Source organism: Acanthochromis polyacanthus, chromosome 19, assembly GCF_021347895.1.
Source record: "Acanthochromis polyacanthus isolate Apoly-LR-REF ecotype Palm Island chromosome 19, KAUST_Apoly_ChrSc, whole genome shotgun sequence".
Taxonomy (NCBI): domain Eukaryota; kingdom Metazoa; phylum Chordata; class Actinopteri; family Pomacentridae; genus Acanthochromis; species Acanthochromis polyacanthus.
In genome coordinates this window covers 15,865,226-15,886,198 of record NC_067131.1, presented here as the reverse complement: position 1 = coordinate 15,886,198, position 20,973 = coordinate 15,865,226, and the positions used below count along the sequence as shown (strand labels likewise).

The window sequence follows — 20,973 nt, the reverse complement described above, 5'->3', positions numbered from 1 at the left end:
ACACTCAAACACCTGACATCAAGACAAAAAAAACCCAACAAAAACCACAAAACACCAATCTTTCCATTGTAGTAGAAAATTTAATAACCACTTTTTTCAGCATAAAATATTTTCACAATCAGTTAAGAAGAATGACATACAACTTGTCACAAAACAGAAGTAAAAAACAAGATTCCCTGCTGTACTGAGCAAAAAGCAGTGTGACATTATCAGTCTATGAAACTACTTACTAAAATGTCAACCTAAAAAAAACCCAAAACCCCAGCAAGTACAAGAAAATTAAAGAGACAAAAAGTAATTGTGATTAAGAATATATACAAATGTCTCTACTTCTTTGTCGATCTTCCCCTTCGTGTTTTAGGCTGGGTTTCAGCTTCAGCGGTTTCCTTAAGGTTCACCTGGCTCGTGGCTTCAGCTTTGTCAGCAGCTGCCCCTCGCCTGGCTCTCTTGACGGGCCGAGCTTCAACAACTTTATCTGAGAGATCCTCCTCTTCAGGTTTGTTGGCATCCCGAGACACATTTTTGTTTTCAGCGTGGTCTCCAAGTTTTAACTTCCTACCTCGAACTGCCTTCACAGGCGTTGCTTTAGGAATCTCAATGACTTCCAAGTCTGATTTCCACTTGACAGATCTTTTGGTCGTTTTTGTGTCTTCGACAACAGCCTTGCTTACATTTTTAGAGGGATTTGCCTGGTCACTGATCACCGTGGCTTCATCTGTTGTGGGCTTTGCTGCTGCCCGTCGCCCTCTCTTTGCTGGCTCTACTGAAGTTGTAGCAGACTCTGTGGATTCTGCACTGGCCTCTTCAGGAGGAGCTGCCCCTCGACGTGCTCTCTTGGCTGGGACAGTTTGTGAAATCTCATTTTTCACAGAACTTTTCACCCCTCTTGACTTGCTGGGTTTAACAACTGGAGCAGCTCGCTCAGCTTTTTTCTTCTCTTCAGCTTCCAGGTCACATTCAGGATCCTTAGCAGTGACCGCAGCTTCTTCAGAAACTTGCTTTCCTCTCCTTCCGCGTTGGTGTTTGTTTGTGGAGGTGACAACAGGGACCTCTTGGACCTCAGTGGATTCCACAGCGGTTACACTCTCAGTGTCTTGTTTTGCTTTTCGGCCTCCTCTCCGGGGCTGTGTGGCCACAGGAGCCGGTTCACTTACAGTCACTGGTTCAGCAAGTGGAGCCTCTTCCTTCTCTGGAACAACTACTTCAGTGGTTTGGACTTCTCTTGGTTCTACATGGTCTTGCTCAGTTTTTCTTGCTCTCCTTCCTTTCTGAACAGGTTCCTGGGATTCAGCAGTCTTGGAATCAGTATCCACTTTATCTTCTTGCTTGGCATTCCTTCCCCTCTTAGACCTGACTGGAGGCTCAGACTGCAGAGTGGTCTCCACCTTGACCTCTGAGTCTTCTGCTGCCTCATGTTGTTCTTCAGTATCAAGCTTGGTCTTTCTCCCTCTTCTGGGTTTTGCAGCAGTAACAGGAATGGGCTGCTGAGGCTGAGCTTGTTTACCACTCACTGCTTCATTTTGTTCTGGCTTTGGCTTAGCTGGCTCAACGGGTGTTTGTTTAGTTTTTCTTCCTCTAAGTGGCTTCACAACAGCTTTTTCTGCAGGAGGTGCAGAATCATTTCCTTGATTGGCATTTATCAGAGAAGTCTGGGCACTCACAGCTTCAGTGGAAACCTCGGTCATCGGGCGTGTTTCAACAGCAGGCTGATCAGAGGAGCTTTCTTGGGATTTTGCATTTCTGCCTCTCTTCGTTTGCCGAACAGCAGGTGGTGCTGTAACCTCCACTTTCCTCCCTCTTCTTCCTCTGACTGGAGCTGTAACAACCGGTTCTTCAGAATCTTGTGCTGCCTCCTGTTTATCCTCAGCCTCTTTAGATTCCACCACTTTTGCTCTTCTACCTCGAACAGATTTTTTCTCAACGTCACCCGCATTCACTTCTGCTGTCTCCACATCAGGTAAACTCTCAGTTTCTGGTGCCTGGAGAATAGTTTTCTTGGCATCTGATTTATTGTCAGCTCCACCTGGCATCACCTCCATCTGGTCACTGCAGGCTTCATTTGCATCTGCTTTTAAAATAACAGAAGGAAACGAAAGAAGAAATGTCACAATTATCAAGCAACAGGTCACTAAAAACCTGTACATTTAGTGTGATGAAAATCTGTCAATGCAGTAATATTGTAACCCTAACAATAAAATGGATACAGCTATCAGAGTACAGAGCAACTACTTCACTTATTAGTCGCATTTTAACAGCAAGTTTTAACCCAACTCACTAGTACTACTAGATTTTGTTTTGCATAATGCATACACACATGAAACTATGAACAAAATAGTTTTTGAAATACGGCCTACTTTTTCATTTGTTGCATGGTCAAACCTACATGAAAGTGAGAATAAACAAGAAAAACAACACACCTTTTGTCATGTCAGCTTGTGGAACATCCTCAATCTGCATGCAAGGCTCATCTTGCTGCTCTGGTACTGATTGTTCAGGTTGTTTGGCTTTTCTCCCTCTTCTGGGCTTCAGCACAGCCTTCTCCAGTGGTGCTGCACTGTCAATTGCTTTGTGGTCGACAACTGCTGGGCTCGGTTCACTCTCAGGTTCTACAGCCATTTCCATTTCAGTGACAACTTCTTGGATTATTTCAACTTGATCATCAGAAGCTTTTTTGGCATTTCTTCCTCTTTTAGGCTTAGGAGTGACTTTAGAAGGCTGAGGAGCACTTTCCTCCACTGTGAGCTCAACATCCCTGCTTTCAGTGGCCTTTGCATTTCTGCCTCTTGTCTGTCGAACAGCGGGTGGTGCTGTAGCTTCAGTTTTCTTCCTTCTTCCTCTGACTGGAGCAGCGACTACAGGCTCCTCCGAAGGTTCTGGTGCCTCTTGTTTATCCTGAGCTGGTTTAGATTCCACTGTTTTTGCTCTTCTGCCTCGAGCAGATTTCTTGTCATTGCCAGGATCCATGACAGCTGTATCCATTTCTGTGACTTTGCCAGCAGCACTCTCCACTTCAGGTACATTCTCATCGACTGTATCTACTTTGGGTTGTTCCAGAGTAACATGCTCATCTGCAGCTGCCTGAGAGACGGTTTCCATGACACTTGGCTCCTCCAAATGGTCACTCACAACTCCATCAGCATTTGCTTCTAAAATAAGAAGAAACAAAAAAATAGAGAAAAGTTGCAGTTGAGTTTTTCGTTGCTGAAATAACTGTGATAACTTTCAGATAATATAATTCCACAGCAAGGCTTGTACATGTGGATCAAACTTTCCATAAAGCTTTGAGAGAGTTCCAAAAATAACCTGAATGTCCTACATTTCATTTTGGTGCTGTGGTTCTTCTCAGACTATCCAAGTTCTCCTGCTAGAGTTAAATTCATGTGCATAATTTCAGTTTAAGTCATAAACCAATCCTAAAGAAGGCTTTTAATGATTTGACCTTTTGCCATGTCAACACTGGGAACATTATTAACTGTATCTGATGGTTCATTGTCTTGTGGCTTTCAATGGGCAAAATCTACTTCTATAAAAAAAAAAGGACAAGGCCACAAAAAAACAAATTAGTCAGCTCACAAAGCTATTTAACATTTTACATTATGTCTATCAAACTTAACTAACCTTTTGTGACATCTACACCACCGTCCACAGGCATCTGAGCTTCATCCTGTTAAAAATACACAAAAAGAGTTAAACAAAAATGATCTTGAAAACAAAGCAGGCACACCACACAATTACCTCATTAAAAACAAATTTAACAAATATTACATGGCGGCTACACAGATAAAACAAAAGATTAACGAAAAATTAATTAAAACTTAATATTTAGACTAGTGTTCTATGAAGGTAATGATTTGTAATTACAGCCTGATCAACTGTGAGGTCCTGGAATTCAAATTTAAGCTCCTCAACAACATCTTTGTTTTTCATATTCAATCAAATCCCAATTGCCTCCTGTAATGAGAAAGTGTTCTGAATACACACAATCCCAACAGCTCACTTAAGGATTTGTATGAATATTGATGGAGGTGCTTTCATTATTACCTCATTTGTTTCGAGTTGTCCTGTGGGATCAGTCAGTGGCTCCTCCATGAGCTCTTGAAGTCCTTCAAAGTCTTCCACTGGAGCAATACCCCTCAGCCTTGGTGATTTCATCAGTCTCTTGATCCCAAAGTTCTCCTCAATAGGTTCACCTTTCCGTCTGGGAGTCCTCATGAGCCTCTTCACACCAACCATGTCTTCGACTGGAGCATTTTTCTGCTTTGGTGTCTTCATTATTCTCTTGATGCCTGTGAGACATGCCACTGGGGAGCTCTTCGTGTCTGGAGTTTTTGCATTTGTCATTTCGGACAGGTCCTTAGATTCTTGAACATTTGCTGGTGTCTGCAGGACTTCTTTAACACCACCCAAGCTCACATCGACGGCCTCTGGGGCTTCAGGAGTCATCAGAAGTTTTCCTCGAAGGTCTTCAATGGGTTCAGCTTGCTGTTTGGGAGTCTCAAAAATTCTCTTAACTCCGGTGAGACATTCCTGTTGTGCAGGCTTCTGTTTGGGAGTCGTCAGAAGTTCCCCTCTTATGTCCTCTAAAGGTTCAGCCTTCTGTCTTGGGGTCTTCATGACTCTCTTCACTCCAGTGAGGCACTCTTGTTGTTCAGCTTTCTGCTTTGGAGTTTTCAAAATCTTCCCTCTCAGGTCCTCAACAGGCTCAGCTTTCTGTCTTGGGGTCTTCATGATCCTCTTTATTCCACTGAGACACTCCTTCTGTTCAGACTTCTGTTTAGGAGTTTTCAGGAGTTTTCCTCTCAAATCGTCAACAGGTTCTGCCTTCTGTCTTGGCGTCTTCATGATTCTCTTAACTCCAGTAAGACTCTCTGGTAATTCTGGCTTCTGTTTGGGAGTAGTTACAGAGGTTGTCTTTATATCTGTGTGCTGCTCCTCACTACACTCAGAGCGAGTGTCCAAGGCAGGGATGTCACCCACAAAGCTAGATTCTTGGTCACCGTTAAGGAGGCGCTGGACTGCCTCACGGTTGTATTGTCTGCCTTTTACTGTAGATGCAACACTCAGTGGAGACACCATCATTTCATCTGTAAGACAAATCACATTGTTTTTTAATTCATGTTAATTTAATGTTCTGACATGACAAAGACCTTTTTCTTGTTAAGCAAAATACATGCTTCATGTCTGGGTTTAGTCCCAATAATATCACAAACACACAAGGTACCTGGCTCCTCTGGTGTGTTCAGGACTGATGGTTCTATCACAGATGTGCCAAGACCTCCCGCTGGTGTCTTCACAGCACTGTTCTCATTGATTACTGACTTCCTCTTCTTTTCATTGACAGGAGTTTTGAACATCTCAGAAATACCTTAAAATTCAATGCACAAAATAAGAACAAACAAAACTGATGTTCAGAATACAGAGGATTAAGTGATAGATAAAGGGGTAATTACCAGTTAGGTCCTCATCCATTTTCAGGTTCTTTTTGAGGAGTGCAGTGTTGGTGACCACTCTTGGTGCAGCACCAGTTGGAAGTACAACCTTTTGTTTGTGAGCTCTGCCCACAACAATGGTAGCAGGTGAATTTGCATGTCCGGTGCTCATAAGGTCCTTCAGTTTTCTTGCAGGGGTCTAAGAAATTGAGAAAGACAAGGTCATTGGAATTTTTAAAAAAGGCCATGATGTTAGCATCACAACTTCAGGAATATCAGAATATAAGTTGTATTTATAATAGATCCAGCAAATAAAGGTTTTTACAAGACTAGGAGTAAAATCACTGTTATAATACAAATGTTTACTGCAACTGTTAAAATATTTTACTGTACCTGTGATTTGGGTACTGCCTTCTTCGTTGTCTTTTTAGCAATTATCTTTTTAGGTGGAGCTACAATTGGAGCCTTAGTTTCCCCAAATTTCACAATGTGTGCCCAGGAATTTACAACTAGAAAGATAAGACAAAATAAAATGTACTTCATTATTTTCCATGAGTTAAATACAGGACTTTTAACTGATAAAAACAAAACATATTGCCCTAACAGAATAAATGACTTGATATTCTTAAGTGTGATGAACTAACTTCAATGGTAAATATTTTTTACTTTGCTCCTAATACCTCATCCTACTTAGCACTCGCACAACCAACAATGAAACTGCATTAAATTGATGAAATTTATTGCTAACAATAAAGTGCTAGGAACAGAGACAAAGATTTCAAATGTCAGGGTTTACTATACCTTTCATTGATACTCGTGAGAGGCCACTTCTGTGCATCATTTTGACAGCACTCTTGGAAATACTCGGAGTCTTCCTCGAGGCGCTCTTCATGCTCTTCCTCCTTATAGGTATCTTAGGGGTAACAGTGACCGAAGGCATCTGATCAGCGACAACATCGACAACTGGAGAGGGTGTGCTGATGCGTGACACAGAGAAGCGTCCTTGCACCGAGGGCGTCTGCACTCCTGAACTCACGGGGGTTTTCACTGGTGTTACACCAGTTGAGGGGGCATTTTCCTGAGAGGCAGGACAGGACACTCCTACAGATGACTTTCTTTTCCCAGTGGGAGAGGCTGCCTTAGGTGAGGTGGATTTGGGAGACTTCTTTCCAGGTGATGCTGCTTTGGGAGAAGAGGACTTGGATTTTGGTGATTTCTTGACAGGAGTTGCTGTTTTAGGTGAAGAGGACCTGGACTTGGGAGAGTTCTTTGCAGGTGATGCTGCTTTGGGAGAAGGGGACTTGGATTTTGGTGACTTCTTGGCAGGAGATGTTGCCTTAGGTGAAGAGGACCTGGACTTGGGAGAGTTCTTCCCAGGGGATGCTGCTTTGGGAGAAGTGGACCTGGATTTTGGTGACTTCTTTGCAGATGCTGGGGTTTCAGGAGAAGCACTCTTGTCACTTGGTGACTTCTTGAGATCATCTTTGTCAAACTCCTATGTAAAACAAGATAAATTTAAACAACAGTGTAAAGACACAAGGTAAATATATTGTAAAGATAAACTACTCAGTCTTACTTTTAGCAAACCAATGACAGATGCCCGTCTAAGGAGTGATTCTTTGGGTTTTACGAGAGACAAGCTTCTCCTTGGAGTGGCCCCCTTACGTAATGGAGAGTCAGGAGGCAGCCGTTTGTCAAATAACTCGGGGCTCAGGAAGCCTCCAAAGGAAACCCGTTTCTTCTTCATTTTCGGTGCTGGCAGGTCTGTTCCAAGTTCTCCACTTTTGCGTTTTTTGGCCACTTCTTTCACTAAGAAAACAAAATATGTTTATACATAAGTATTAGCCAACAAATAAATGCTTGAAAAATTACTGTATTTTAATTAATGCATTTAAAAAATAGACAAAAACTGTAAAATAAAACCTTCTGCAGCTTTCTCTGAGCCCCTTGGTGATGCTTTAGGAGAGTGTTTAGTTTTGGGAGAAGCTATTGCTTGCTTGTCTTGTTGCTTAGTCACTGCAGCTTTGGCAGGTGTGCCTTCCTTACTCCTCCGTCTCACAGGTGATTTGGATGTTTGAGCAGTAACTTGCTCAATAACCTCACACAGAGTAAACTTCTGTGGAGTTGCACTGCTTCTCCTCCGAGGTGAAGTTGCTTCAGACATGGTGGGATGTTTGGCTTCTTCCCCGGTTGGTCCAGCTGTCTCAGCAGAGGGAGGCTTGACAACTTTTTTCTGCTTCTTTACAGACTCTGGGGTTCTATTTAAGACTTTAGCTTCAACATTCTTGGGAGTGCTTGTGTCTTCTGTAAAAATCACAAGTTTTCCATCACTCTTTTTGACGGAGCCAGGTTTTGGAGAGCAAAACTTTGAGGAAGGTGTCTGAAGCAGACTGGCAGAAGACTTCCTAGGGGTCTTGACATCCAGAGACTTTTTGATCATTTGATACAGATCACTGAAAGGGGAGGCGGTGTTGCTTTGCACCAGACTGTCATCTTCCTTGGACTCCATCTCCACAGTTTTCTCCAGGGATCGTTGAATATTGTCATGGTTAGCTGCATCTTTAAGATGAGGATCTAAAAAAATACATAGATAAAATATCGGTAGACTTGTCAGTTTAAATAAACTGACCAAAAAAAATCCACATCAGTGGAACACATTATTAAAAAACAGATTGTACAAATACTAAGTGATGGGGTGCACATATGTACGGTATAAATTAGAATTAGACAATCTCACCTGTGGATATTTCAGAGATCCTCTTTTCCCCGGTTCCAACTATAGCACCGTCTTGCTGATCTTGCAGGACCTAGGTATAAAATACTTTTATCAACAAATGTGCAGAATTGTGTACTTCGTCATAAGTATCATCATCAAAGAGCTGAGGATGGCTGAAATATTAACGATAAAACAAGAATGATCAGTTTACTTTGAGGGTCTCTGTTTTGCCTCCTCTGGAAGACCTCTTCTTTGGTGTGGGTGCTGGAGGGTACTCAAACCTGAAGGAACAAAACAAAGCCTCAGTAACAGGTGTCAAAATACTAACATCAGGACAGCAATGTTTTCATTTCCAATGAATTCAGTATATAAACTACATCCTTTTTGCACTTAAATTTACTGGGTTTACATGGTTCATTCACATTTTCATCAGTGAACTTCCATTATCAAATTTCAGCTCCGTTTATTCTTTGATTTCTGTACTGCACTTCCACAGTGCTTTTCTACCTCAGTGGTACGAGGCTTTTAACATATTTTTCACCATTCACACATGCTTCAACAGTGGTTACGCTGCCGTGCAAAGTGCTTGCCTGCATCGAACCACAAACGCAACAATTAGTGCACAATATTTTAGCCGCTGCTGTTCCAAGAAATTACTATTTGTCTAATCAAATGAACCCAGAGATAATTAAAGTCAACTCGTTTACACTGGGGGGGGGGGGGAACGGACACTAACCAATTCATTTTTCATTCTGTGGCAGATAAATTCTCTGAGGCAAAAAAGTGCTGTAAAATGTTTGATATTCACCTGAAAGAACGATCAATAATAGTTATGACATCTCCATGCTTCAGACGTTCAGATTGCTGCAAAGCCTCTCCGTTGACACGTGTCGGATTTGCTGAGCTCAAGTTGGTCAAAACGACCTTCGAGAGAGAAGCACAGGAATCATTTTAAACACAGTCAAAGCTCAATGTTGAACATCAGTGTCAACTACACTTATACTTCTATCTAGGTCAAGGTCCCAGTCAGTTTTCTAGAAAAATAGTAAGTTTGTGATCAAAATATGAAGACACCAAGCATGAAAAATGAACTTGAATCACAGCGGCAAGTTTATGTGCTCAATATCAAAATGCATTGTTACCTCTTTGTTTTCATTCAAGTCAATTCTGCAATGCTCTCTGGAGACTTGAGGAAGCTGAATACGAATATCGCAGTCAGTGTTCCTGTGAGATCACAGAGAGACAAATGTGTCAATAGAAGAAGCAACATGTAAAGTAGAATGTCAAAATGTTCAACTGTAACTGGCGCTGTTCAGAAAAATGTGCATGAGTGAAATGTCTCGAGTTCCAAAATAAAAGTTGACTTTTATTTTGGAACTTGTTTATTGATAGTGTTCATTTGCACCTTCCCTTGTTTGATGATGGTGACAATTCTTCATTTGGCTTGTAAATGAACCTTTAAGTTGCTTGTTACAATTTATGAATCTGATATTTGACTGTGAATGAAAGTCCTTAAAAAAACAAACAAAAAAACATCTGTATTCTTGAATGAAATTACCCTCTCTGCATATTTCACGTGTAGAGCGGTTTACTTTTAAAAAGAAAAAAAAAAGGATATTTACAGTCTTGTTTCAGTCATCTACTACAGTGAACTAGCCTAGCCGCGCTAGACAACCCACGGCAACGAATTTAATTCTCTGCCAGGGAGGGTCTAGTTACCCTCCATAAGGCTTGAGGCTGGATTCTCCTAAAACTGGCCGGACCAATCACCATGAAGTGTAGAGTCAGAAGGCAGGTGTAATGAAGTGACGACAGAGGCGTGATGATTCTGACAGAAACAACCAGCGCTCAATAAACAGTTATCTTTCGACTGGGCTTTGGCCACAGCCCTTAAAGATTTGAAGCTAAAATTCAACTTGAAAGATAAACAAAGGACGGCACTTAAGTGTTTCATTGAGAAGAAAGACGTATTTGGACTTATGCCGACGGGATATGGCAAATCCTTAATATACCAGTTGGCTCCGCTGGTTGGGAAGCTAATGGGACTTAGCCACAATCCGCCGGTGCTCTAGGAACTACGTCAGCCTATTCGTTGCGTTGATTGGTTGTATACCTACCCAATTGCTACAGAGGGATTTGATAGACAACCTTTTAGCCCGCCTCCCTCCCTGTCGAGCTTCCCTAGACCCTTGTGCCGTCAGAAACATGGGTGTAGCATGGCTAGGCTAACAGTGAACAGTAGCTAAGTACAAGATGCTGTCCTCTTTATAAATCAGAGTAAAGGCTGAAATTCTGCACATCTTTTGGTCTGTTATTCCAGTATGCTGCTGCTAATGATACCAGTTTGTTACACAAACTAGAAAACTGCATCTCAGTCATTGCTTTTCAGGGTCTACTTTGACATTTTAAAAAGTCCTCTTGATTTACGCCTTAAAAGCTCATTTCTGTGTACTGAAGCTTAGTTTCACCACTGCATCTTTGGCTTTGTTCAACACTATAAATCTACTCTCTGCCATACAATGGCAAGCTGTAACACTGAAATAGTTCAGCCATACATGTTTAACATGGAGACCGATTTCTAAAGATAATGGTACAGAAAGCTCTACCCTGCAAGTTGGCAGGACTGCTTCCTTGAGTTTGTTACGTATGAAAACCTGAAAGTCTGAATTTGTGTATTTAAGACTGGCATCACTTCACATCAGTGGAAGGTGCTTAGTCATTGCACTGATTACTTATGATTCCCATATGTTTTCAAGCATATAAAAAACCCCACCATAATCACATTTGATTGAGGTAAAAAAAAAAAATCATCAGAGGGATTTTAAAATGACACTTTAAACAATTTTACTTCTGTTCAATTCATAAGTTACTCTTGTGTTTTATGTTTCCCCCTGCTTCCTCATTTGCACTGCACGTGTCTTCTGTGGTAACATCAAGTCTGCCATTCATTTATGCAACAACAGGAGCAGACATGTAGAGTCTACGTCAGCAACTCATGTCCCTCCTCCAAACAATGAGTTTTAACAGCACCTCTCACCTCTTACCGAAGGCTACAAATACTGACGTGTTTTCTGCTGTACACATATGTCTACATATTTCATACATATATTTACATATCAATGCAATTAGGATGAAGTGAGAGAAAAGCACAGATTTCATCTAATCTAAACCCTGAACACACAACCTGACATGATATCAACCAAATGCATTTTATTGAGCTCACCTTCCAAACAAGCATGCTGCAGTAAGAGGAAATTCAGTCCCATCTCCTCCACTCCTCTTAATCACGACTATTTTCCCATGTAATGGCATTTTTTTCAACGTTACCTGGAAATATTATCAAACAAGTTTCAGACCGCATAGAACTGAAAATCAACTTGAAGTCAGCCTTTGGCACATGATTACAATATTTTTTGAAGAACAAACTACTTCAACATTAGACAAAGAAGCATTTCAGAGACATATAGTAAACTGAAGGCATGGTATTCGTGAAAAAGCAAATTATGTACTTCATATTTGATTTGTTTCCAACTGAAATAAGCTATCCCAAAGTATGTTTTACTACTTGACAAACTGAATGTTTTATTGACTCAACACAAACCAGCAGAACATTGTAAATAAGTTAAAACGCTGCTGACAATACTGCGACACTCCACGTGTGGTGTCGCCTCGATAGTAGCCCTGTAAACTTGCCAGAATTAGCTAACAACGTGCACAGTAGAGTAATATTGGCACCTAGCTAAACTACAAAACAAGATATATACGCTTTGCTGAGTTAGCTTAAACGCAAACGGTACAATTTGACGTCGTGTTGCCAATATTACACAAATACGAAATAAAATAAAAAAAACTCAACACGAAGTTAAATTTGTTGTAACCTTACCTGAAAGTCCTTTCAAAGATGTAGAAACTTCTGAGAATCCATAAACGCCGACCAGGACGAGATATATACAAGTTTTATTCTAATATGGCAGACTAAAACCTAACATACCGACGACTGTCTAACGTTAGTTACTTTGAACAGCCGTCCCTTGTTGTCTGACGCTTGTTCCACGGAGGTGCTAAGGTATTAGTCCGCCACACTGCACACATGCAGTAACCCACCCAAAACACTTGGATTAACCGATGTTTTTGATAAATTATTTATCCTGTTCTGCTATAATGAATTTTAAACGTTATATTTGATTGTGCGAATCAAACTTAACCCGCACTTACTTAAAATGGACTATTTTGTTTACAAATTTGGCGGAACAATCTCACTTCAGCGACGTGATGATAGTTTGAAAATATTTGAAATTCCGCGCGAACGGTTGTGATTGGCTGAGCGTCACAGTGACGGTGCAGGGCGGGGCTTAAGCAGCAGCGTTTGAACAGCGGCAGAGCTGCTTCATAGAAGTCAGTTTTGTCGTCAAATGGATAGAAATGATCTTCAAAAACAACCACAGCTAAATGTAGATAGGCAACTCATTAATGGGTTTAACTGAAAATAAATCAGCAATGAATATACATTATTTACTATTAAAAATAATGGTTAAAAAGTAGAATAGTATAAGATGATAAAAGCTATTATTCACACACATGGTGGCATTTAATTCCAGAAAATGCACAGGTTTAATTCAAAAGGTTAATGAGGGTTTATGTGCTAAAGTGTCACAGCAATGCATGGTTGACTCAGTTGCCTAAATGGAAAGTCATTCATGCTAGTAGCTACACTTGGGCTTTTCTTGCAATAATGTCAATCCTTCACTGAAAAAAGTTTGTAGTACTTGTGTAATTTACCTAAGAATACAAAAGCATAGACACAGAATGCAAATGGATTTTTTTTGCTGGCTGAAATGAAAAGTTAAAAATCTCACTTCTACTTGAAAAGGCTTCAATTTATCCAACTATGTACAGAAAATTTTGGAGTTGTTCACCTGGACACGAATTCTCAACCATTGAGTTAATCCACACACTAGTCAGGTGTGGCTATAAAGCACATGTGTCAAACTCAAGGCCCGCGGGCCATATCCGGCCCGTAATACAATTATATCCGGCCCGCGAGATCATTTTACATTGATTTATTATTATTGTTATTAACATAATTTTCCTGAGTGCATCTTATCCCTCTTACTTTAAAAGTGCAGCTATATTATTTTCTCAACAGCAGCCTCACACAATAATGTTTCAGAAGCACAAGTACAGAGGAGTGGTAAAATCAGCGAACTCATGTGGAATGTATGTTATATAACAATGTATTCAACGATTGCTTAAACTAACCTTACTGCTGCTAACATTAAAAGAAATAAGATTAGAATATAAATAAGATTAGAATATGACTGTGTAGATTCCCAGTCATCCGGGTTTTGGTAATCCAAGGAGCTTCAGAAAAAAGGAACTAGACTTTTCTTGTAGGTTCCTCTAAAATGCTTTCTTTTTAAGTTCTAACTGAAATTACGAGAATCTAATACAGATTTTGATTGAGGCCATGAATATTCTGTCTAGTGTTAATCTAGTGTGGGGTGACTCTGCACTGTTAAATTTATGAATCATAAGCAATCTCAGAGCCCTAGTTATCAGTGTCTGCAATGCAATGCTATTACAGCACACAAAAACAAGGCTTCCAGGAAGTGACAGGAAAGTTACTAAATGCCTCCGTGAACAACCTCTTTGCATGAATGTGATGTCTAAGAATCTGCTGCTGCAGAGAATGAAAAGAATGATACACGAACAACAAACACATTTAATTATTAAATGTTGGTTTTTATTTTTTAATCTTTTTTTGTTTGTTTTGTCTTTTTTTTCCAAAGTCGCTTGATAATCTTGACAAAATTGCAACATATTCCATACTTCTCAAACTGACGGTGTGTCTGTTGCTATTCCAGATTAGCTGTGGAGGGAAAACTTGTGCGCTGTTCTGGACAGGTTAAGTCCTAAATGATGAAAGCAGCTTTGACCGTACAAATAAAAAGTACACATGAACGACTCAGAGAGACTCCACACTGGCATCCTATGTCTGCATCGTTGAAGGGGGACAGGGTCGGCGTCTCTCTGCATAAAGTCCTGGTCTGCCAGGCCTAACAAAAGTGAGTGAGTGAAGAAAAATTCAGGGGCTCAGTAGCAGAAGTGAGTGTACATGTGCATCTGTGATCGGAGGCTTTAGGGGGTGCAGCACAGAACATACACAAATAACAGGCCAAGCACACAAAATGATTCCTTCCTGAGACATTGGTGTGTGTACAGTAATGATGGTCTTGATGACGTGTGTTAATGGTGAAGGCGTTTTGGTGTAAAGTGAGTCACAGGGCGCGAGGTTGCTCTGGATCCGGCATAAATTCATATTTGTTTCTACCACAGGTTGCCAGGGGGGAGGTTTGTGAGGACTTAGCTGACAAACATCACATTTGGGACCTTCACTTGTCTGACCACTGACAGAGTAGAGGGGTTGCTACAGTTTTCTCCCATCCGCCGCAGATTGATCCATTCAGAGAGGACTGAGAATTACTCGTGTTTAATACAGAGTGTATGTACACCATTCTTCACATTTTAATTCTCTTTGAAGCTGAGCTGCTGTCTTTAGCCCGCAAAGGCTGCAAGATCTAACTCACCATTTTAGGGAACACCTTCTCTTTCTGCTACATGGCCAAAAAGCTATGCCCCGACAGGAGTGCTACTTTGTTATCTATTGTACATAAAAACAGGTTTTAAAAACAAAGGGGCAAAAGTTGAAATTGTTCGTGAAAGCCACATTCTGAACAGCCAGTGATTGGTGAAGGGTCTGTCCACTATCGAGTAGGACACAAAACATGAAAGAACTTCCTTCAGTAAAATGTGCTCAAAATGTCTTTTTTTCTTGAATCACAAACCTATAAACAAAACACATAAAAGGTATTCTTTAAAAAAAAAAAAAAAAAATCAGGTGAAGCCTAAAACTCTTCATAGTTTTAAAGAAATGAATACAGCTTATATACACAAACTCAAAGGCTACTTAAAATACACCTTAATAATGAATCTTCATTAATTTGATTTCTTGAAAGGACCTGTGACCATATCATACAACCAAGTTCATACAATCATTATTTTTTTCCCCATTCTCTTGGAAGAAAAAGAAAAAACAAAGAAAAAAAAAGGAAAACAAATCCAACCTGGAATAGTGGGTGATATTCATTGCGACTTGTTTTCTGTACACATTTGAGAGCGCGTGTGTATTTGTGTGTATATGTGTATGTGTGTGTTTGCACGTGTACATCGGAGAGATATTTCAACATCTTTTGCTTTTTGTTAATTAGAATAATGTACAAATGTGAAACTGAAACATCTCTCTCAATACTCTCAATGGGTATGAAAAGATTCAAACGGTGAAGGAGTACAACAATTTCTAATCTCAGCTCAGAAAAAATGTCCTCATTTCAACCTGCCATTCTGTTCTGGACATGTCAATCACAATAGTTCCTTAATTTTTCTATATATTTATATATCTTTTGTACGAAATCTGTTTTTGAAATTGGAAAAAGAGAAAAGACCCAAAGTCTTTGAGGAGTGGGGTCTTTTGACGAGTCCCAAAGTTGCAGTCTGCCTCAGAGTACAACAAAAAAAAGTGTCTGGTGTTTGTCTCAAGTCAGTCTGTATTCATTGTCCATATATTTGCTCCACTGTGCCCTACCCACTCTCAGTTTCATTCAAAACTGGTCTCCACTGCATCCAGGTTTGCGTCGATCAGTCTTTCCCAGAGAGGTGGAGAGGGGAGGAGCAGCAGTGGAGAGGAGAGTGGGGGGGGAGAAGGAGGAAGAGTCATCAGCAGTGTTTACGGTGTGGTATCTTGGAGGCATCCTGTTACCCTGGCCCGCTCCGGCCTCACCTCCCCTCACGTCTGGACGGTGTTCTAGACTGAGGGAAAGCAGATCAGGAGATGGGGACTTGTGTTGTAGGGAGAGGAGAAGGTTGGCTCTGCCAGTCTCCTGTGTTCAGCAGTTAGGGTCAAGGCCCACCTCCTTCGCCCCTCCTCTTCAGAATGAGGAGGCAGAGAGCAACATGAGGAAAAAAATAAAAAGGTGGGCCGCAACTACGGCGATTGTGTGGCTGGACTGCTTTGGGCAGAGCTGGGGGACAGACTGGGGCTGCAGCTGCCTGGAGGGGCTCCACTGGGCCGGCCGCCTGCTGCCCCAGACTCCAGACCTTCTGAGTTCTCCAGCATCTCCTGGATGAGAGGCGGCATTGAGCCAGGGATCTCCATCTTCAGAGTGATGACACGCTCGGCTCCTGCAGAGATGATCAGAGAAACAGAAAAACGTAAGCTACCAAAGTTCTGACAAAATATATTCTGTGGATAAAAGCAATCATTATCTTGAATTCTATGATAACATCATACAAACACTGAAAAGCAAGAGAAGTTTAACAAGTAAACAAACTGTCAAAAAAGACGAAAAATCTCAACTGAACTAATCTTTTTCATGCTATTAACATATAAACACTATTGAACCACAGACCTTTAGCACTGATGCTTCTCAGATCAGTGATCTTCATGAGCATCTTGGGGAACATATGCGGTTTGTGGGGCCTCCTCTTCCTTACATAAATCTTCAGTGCCTCCAGAAGGGGCTCCTGCAGGATATCTACTTTGTCCGCCTCTTCCAAGTCCTGTCGATCTGTGGAAAAACCCACCGAGTACAGAAAAAAAAAAGTGTCAATACTCTCCAACTGTCGCAATCGCAGTCAGCCACAACACAGTGCTCAGTGAAGGAGCACAGCATTAGTACCCTACTGCTGCTACAGTTGGTCTTTGTTTCTAGGTCAGAAATGGGGGTTAAAAAGCTTAAACAAACTGTAAAAACGGTTTTAAAGGCTTTGAAGGAACTTTTACTTAGTGTGAAGTCGGTTTTAAAGGGTCTTGTTATACCTCCACACAGCAAACAGATGGCGCTGAGCAGCCCCGTCTCTGCATCGTCCATCTCCAGAGGAAGGAGCTGGTTGGCGAAGGCAAAAACCAGGTCAGTGAGGGGACCGAAGCCGGCGTTGTGCATCTGGGTTCGGTTTAGCGTGAGTCCATCTGAGAAAGTCATGGTGTCTTGCTCTGGTGTGTAGCGTGTACAGATCCGCAGTATCTGTGAACAGCAGAGACAGAACAGGCTGAGTGTTGAACATTTAAGCCACACCCCCCACTTCATTTTTTTTAAGAATTAGGTAATGTTTGGTGAAGAAAAGCAGTTCGTACCAGGATATCCAGACATGCGGCTTTGAGCAGAGTGATCTGGTCGGCGATGGTAAGCGTCGTGAAGCCAGGCAGCTGCTTAGCAAACTCCACTGTCTTTATGATGCACTTGGTTGAAAGTTCGCTGAACTTGTCCCACAGATCTACGTCCAAGGATACACGTCGTTCCGAGCTGTTGGTCTGTAAAAAGCAGAGGAGTTTGCACATCAATTTAGTTAGAAATTCGGACAAAAACAACTTAGATGTAAATAAAAAAAGTGAATGAGCACATAGACAAACAGATGGTCAGTTTCATGCCACTGACCGTAGTGTATTTGCCCAGCTGGCAGAGAGAGGGGAAAGTATCCTGGTGTGCCTTGCGAACCCTGTCGATCATCTGTTCTGTGTCAGGACTCAGCACGTAGCTCTCTGTGCATTCTTGCTTCTTCTCATCCTTTTTCTTCTTGTTCCGGTCGTTCCTCACAGCTACACGGAGCACAGAAACACACCGATTAGTGTGTGCGACAGAAATTTCGATCTAAAATAGAGCAGCTCACATTGCATTTCAGCAGTCAGTGAAATTATTGCATTCACCCCGATATTTTGATGCATTTCAACTTGCTGTTTGTGTGCGGCACATTACACCTCTACAGATTGCAAGCAGGCACATAACAACACAACCAGGATGCTTTGTGTAGCACATTCGCACCTCGTGACACCACCTCAAGGTAAACTGAGATCAAGATCAAAGGCAAAGTCATCAGTAGGAAAGGATGCTCTGTCTGCAGCAAACTGCAGCAGCAACCGCATCTTCTCCTATCCGATATTAGAAGATAAATGTAGTGAGACAGCTCCATCCAGGAAGGGCTATGGTAATGGAGAAAGAAAAAAAAAACTTGAAATAATCCACTGCCGTTTCCCTCTGGGCGATCTGGCTGGGAGTAGTGTGCTCACCCCAAATGACAAAAAACACTAGGCGGGGTGTTTAGCATTGGAATCCCATTACTAGCTCGATCCATTTCTCCAAGCCCATCCACACTGGGGTGCAGCTTCGCAATGTCTACGCTGTGTATGTCTTTGCGTGTGTCTGTGTGTGTACGTGTGTGTTGAGGCTGGGGGTGGATTGGGTGAGATGGGGTGCTAGTTGATAAATAGTAGTGGGGGATGGCGCTATCCATAAGGCTGACAAATTGCCACAGCTTTCATTAGGGGTCCCAGCTAATCTAATAACATAATATGACAAATATCCTGCCTCTAATGGTTTTAAAAGGGCTTGGCTGTGGAGCCACGCTGGAAAAAACCTTCCAGCTTTCTCTCACATCTCTCTCCCTCTCCTGCTTATACAACACACTCTCGCTTTCCTCTCAGTTTCTCTCAATAGTCTCTCCATTCCAAAATCGTTTTCCTCGGCTTTAAATCATCCACCTTTCCTAAACTCATCTCTATCAGCTCTCCAATCTCTGCCTCCCCTGGAGCTACCTGCATTTCCCGCAGCCAGTGACCTAAGATCAGATTTTCCTTGTCTTAATCATAACCTTGACCATTAAGGGCAAGAGCGCTGGGGCTGATGGGAGATCAGTGTCTTTGACAGAGGGGCCTGGACCGAGGCCAAGGGGGGAAGCACTACTCAGTGTTGCTGCTCATTCATCAGCCCACAGACAGGCCTCCCTGCCTGGGAGAACATGAAGGGAAAGAGGAAGGCCGGGGCTGGAAGTCTGATCCTGCATTATGTTATTGCTAAGCACGAAATGAAGAAGACCCTGCTGTGAGCCTGGTAATGCATTATTTTCCACTGTTTATTGGTTCTCATTTTATCAGGCTAGTGCAGCTACCAAACTGTATAGATATGGAGGAGAAAACAGGGCAGTAAAGGGTGACCAATGGTGATTTTAAACCTTGTATTATACACTATATTATAATGAAACAGTTTACTGAGCAACAACAATGAAAACAAGAAAAACATACACTTTCATTTACTTTAATGAGCTAATTAAGACTTAGTCAGTGAGGGAACGCCCTAGTGACAATGCTAAGCTTTGGAGGCCGGTTGCGTAAAATTGCAGTAAGCCGCTGAACATATTTGGGCCAGCTCTGCTTGTGGGGCTGATTGGGAATCTGTGTCCCGTCTGCCATGACGGGAGGGGCGGAGGGCTGCAACACAGTCAATGTCCAATTAATTCACAAATAAAAGTGGGGCATCCCAAGTGCCCAGACATTACCCGCTCTGACAAATTGGCAGCGCAATCATAAGCCACACAACACAATTTAATGAAGTCATTAAAGAACTATTAGGCACGACTGGCGATCTGTCATGGCGAATTGCCACATGCAATAACTTGGGAGGGGGGGGAGGCCTGTGGGGGGGAGCGCAAATGAAAGAAATACTGCCTTGATTTTTTTTTTTTTTGGTGTGTGTCTGTGTGTGTGTGTGGACACAAATGTGCATTTTGATGACTGTGGACGTCAACTTCCAGCGATGCATCTTTCAAAATGCATTATGAGAATATGAATGCTAATGGGCGAACTTGCATCCTGGATTGTTTGCAGTTACGAGCTCGTAGCATAAAAATGATTTACAAGAGCCGGTGTGTAACGTGTACAGAATACTGTGACGGCACAAACACACACACGCACAGCCATCACTCAATCATTCGCTCTCATAGTGGATTTCAGACGCACCGTGCACTTAATGGACGATTTCTGTGCCACGGTGTGTATGCATTTGTGCGTGTTTGTGTCTGTGTACAAGACAGAGAGAGGTGGGCAGACAGGGATAATTCGTGTGAGGAAAATTAAAGCGCTGGCAGCTCGTCCATCACACAGATTAAATTCAATGGAAAGATAAAAATGTCAATGTTCCCCCTGCTCCTGCTGCTCGCAGCGCAGAGCCACCGTCGACAGTGATGAAACTTTCCCCCTCTCTCTGTCCTCCAGCCTCTCTCATCCCTCCCTCCTTCCCCCCATTTTGCTCTCTCAAGTCTAGATTTTCATTCTCGCTCATACTGGGTTCAATACTCTTGCCTCTCACGGCCTTCATCTTTCTCTGCTATCCTGCCTCTCTGGCTGATGTTATCCTCCCTTTGCACCGTTCTCCATCATTCTGTGCTTCATCTTATTTTACTTTTATTACTTTTTCTATCGCTGAATAACACCTTCCTCGAGGAAAATGTGGGCGATAACTTTGTGAGTTAGACAAAAAAAAGTAGGGAGGAGTGGTTTCTGAGGGAGGGCGGTTGCTCTGAAGTCTTAACATAAACACAGCATGGAGGATGTGCATACAGTCACACAGAATGGGTAAAAAGAACAAGATTAAGCTGTGGGAATGCATTTGTTATTGCTGAAATGTAATATAAATATAGCCTTATATTTGCATACTGTAACTACTGCTTGTCCTTTTCCCTATCTGATGAGAATGTACATATTTCTATAAGTTATTAGTATATCAAGATTCATAGAGATTTAATTTGAATTTTTTAGTGTCCTGAAGATGTGAAGCTACATGATAATTAACAAGTAAGAAGCAAACACAAAAGAAATGTCAGTTTTTTCTCAACTAGTGACGCCTAGGAAAGGTTCCAGCTGTGGGTTGGGAGCAGCTATACTAGGCTAAGGTCCACATGCACATATATGAACCAATATTTAGTCATATACAGCGCCCTCCA

General features: G+C 41.9%; 2 protein-coding genes across 8 annotated transcripts in view; both read right to left on the bottom strand.

Annotated features, from left to right (window-relative positions):
- Nucleotides 1–60: 60 nt before the first annotated feature.
- On the bottom strand, nt 61–12,206 carry mki67 (marker of proliferation Ki-67). 3 transcript variants are annotated; one of them, XM_051939574.1, is made up of 17 exons: nt 12,029–12,206; nt 11,369–11,472; nt 9,288–9,369; nt 8,954–9,069; nt 8,357–8,426; nt 8,167–8,236; nt 7,353–8,003; nt 7,006–7,238; nt 6,782–6,924; nt 6,231–6,679; nt 5,823–5,938; nt 5,451–5,628; nt 5,222–5,365; nt 4,042–5,084; nt 3,619–3,664; nt 2,418–3,146; nt 61–2,068 (listed from the first exon to the last, which is right to left on the bottom strand). In XM_051939574.1, exons 2-17 carry the CDS (start codon nt 11,455–11,457, stop codon nt 327–329), a joined length of 5,901 nt encoding a protein of 1,966 aa, XP_051795534.1. In that variant the 5' UTR covers nt 11,458–11,472; nt 12,029–12,206; the 3' UTR covers nt 61–326. The 3 variants fall into 3 exon arrangements, with proteins under 3 accessions (XP_051795534.1, XP_022060584.2, XP_022060583.2); XM_022204892.2 differs by having other exon boundaries at nt 61–2,065; nt 6,231–6,924; XM_022204891.2 differs by having other exon boundaries at nt 6,231–6,924; nt 12,029–12,205.
- Nucleotides 12,207–13,866: 1,660 nt separating this feature from the next.
- raraa (retinoic acid receptor, alpha a) overlaps nt 13,867–20,973 on the bottom strand; it is a 154,084-nt gene continuing 146,977 nt past the window's right edge. For all 5 annotated transcript variants that reach the window (XM_022204894.2, XM_051939534.1, XM_051939535.1 and 2 more), the window contains 5 exons: nt 17,637–17,797; nt 17,336–17,512; nt 17,021–17,225; nt 16,611–16,769; nt 13,867–16,383 (listed from right to left, as the gene is read on the bottom strand). In XM_022204894.2, coding sequence (XP_022060586.1) covers nt 16,187–16,383; nt 16,611–16,769; nt 17,021–17,225; nt 17,336–17,512; nt 17,637–17,797 — 899 coding nt within the window. In that variant the 3' untranslated portion in view covers nt 13,867–16,186. The remainder of the gene's footprint in view (nt 16,384–16,610; nt 16,770–17,020; nt 17,226–17,335; nt 17,513–17,636; nt 17,798–20,973) is intronic.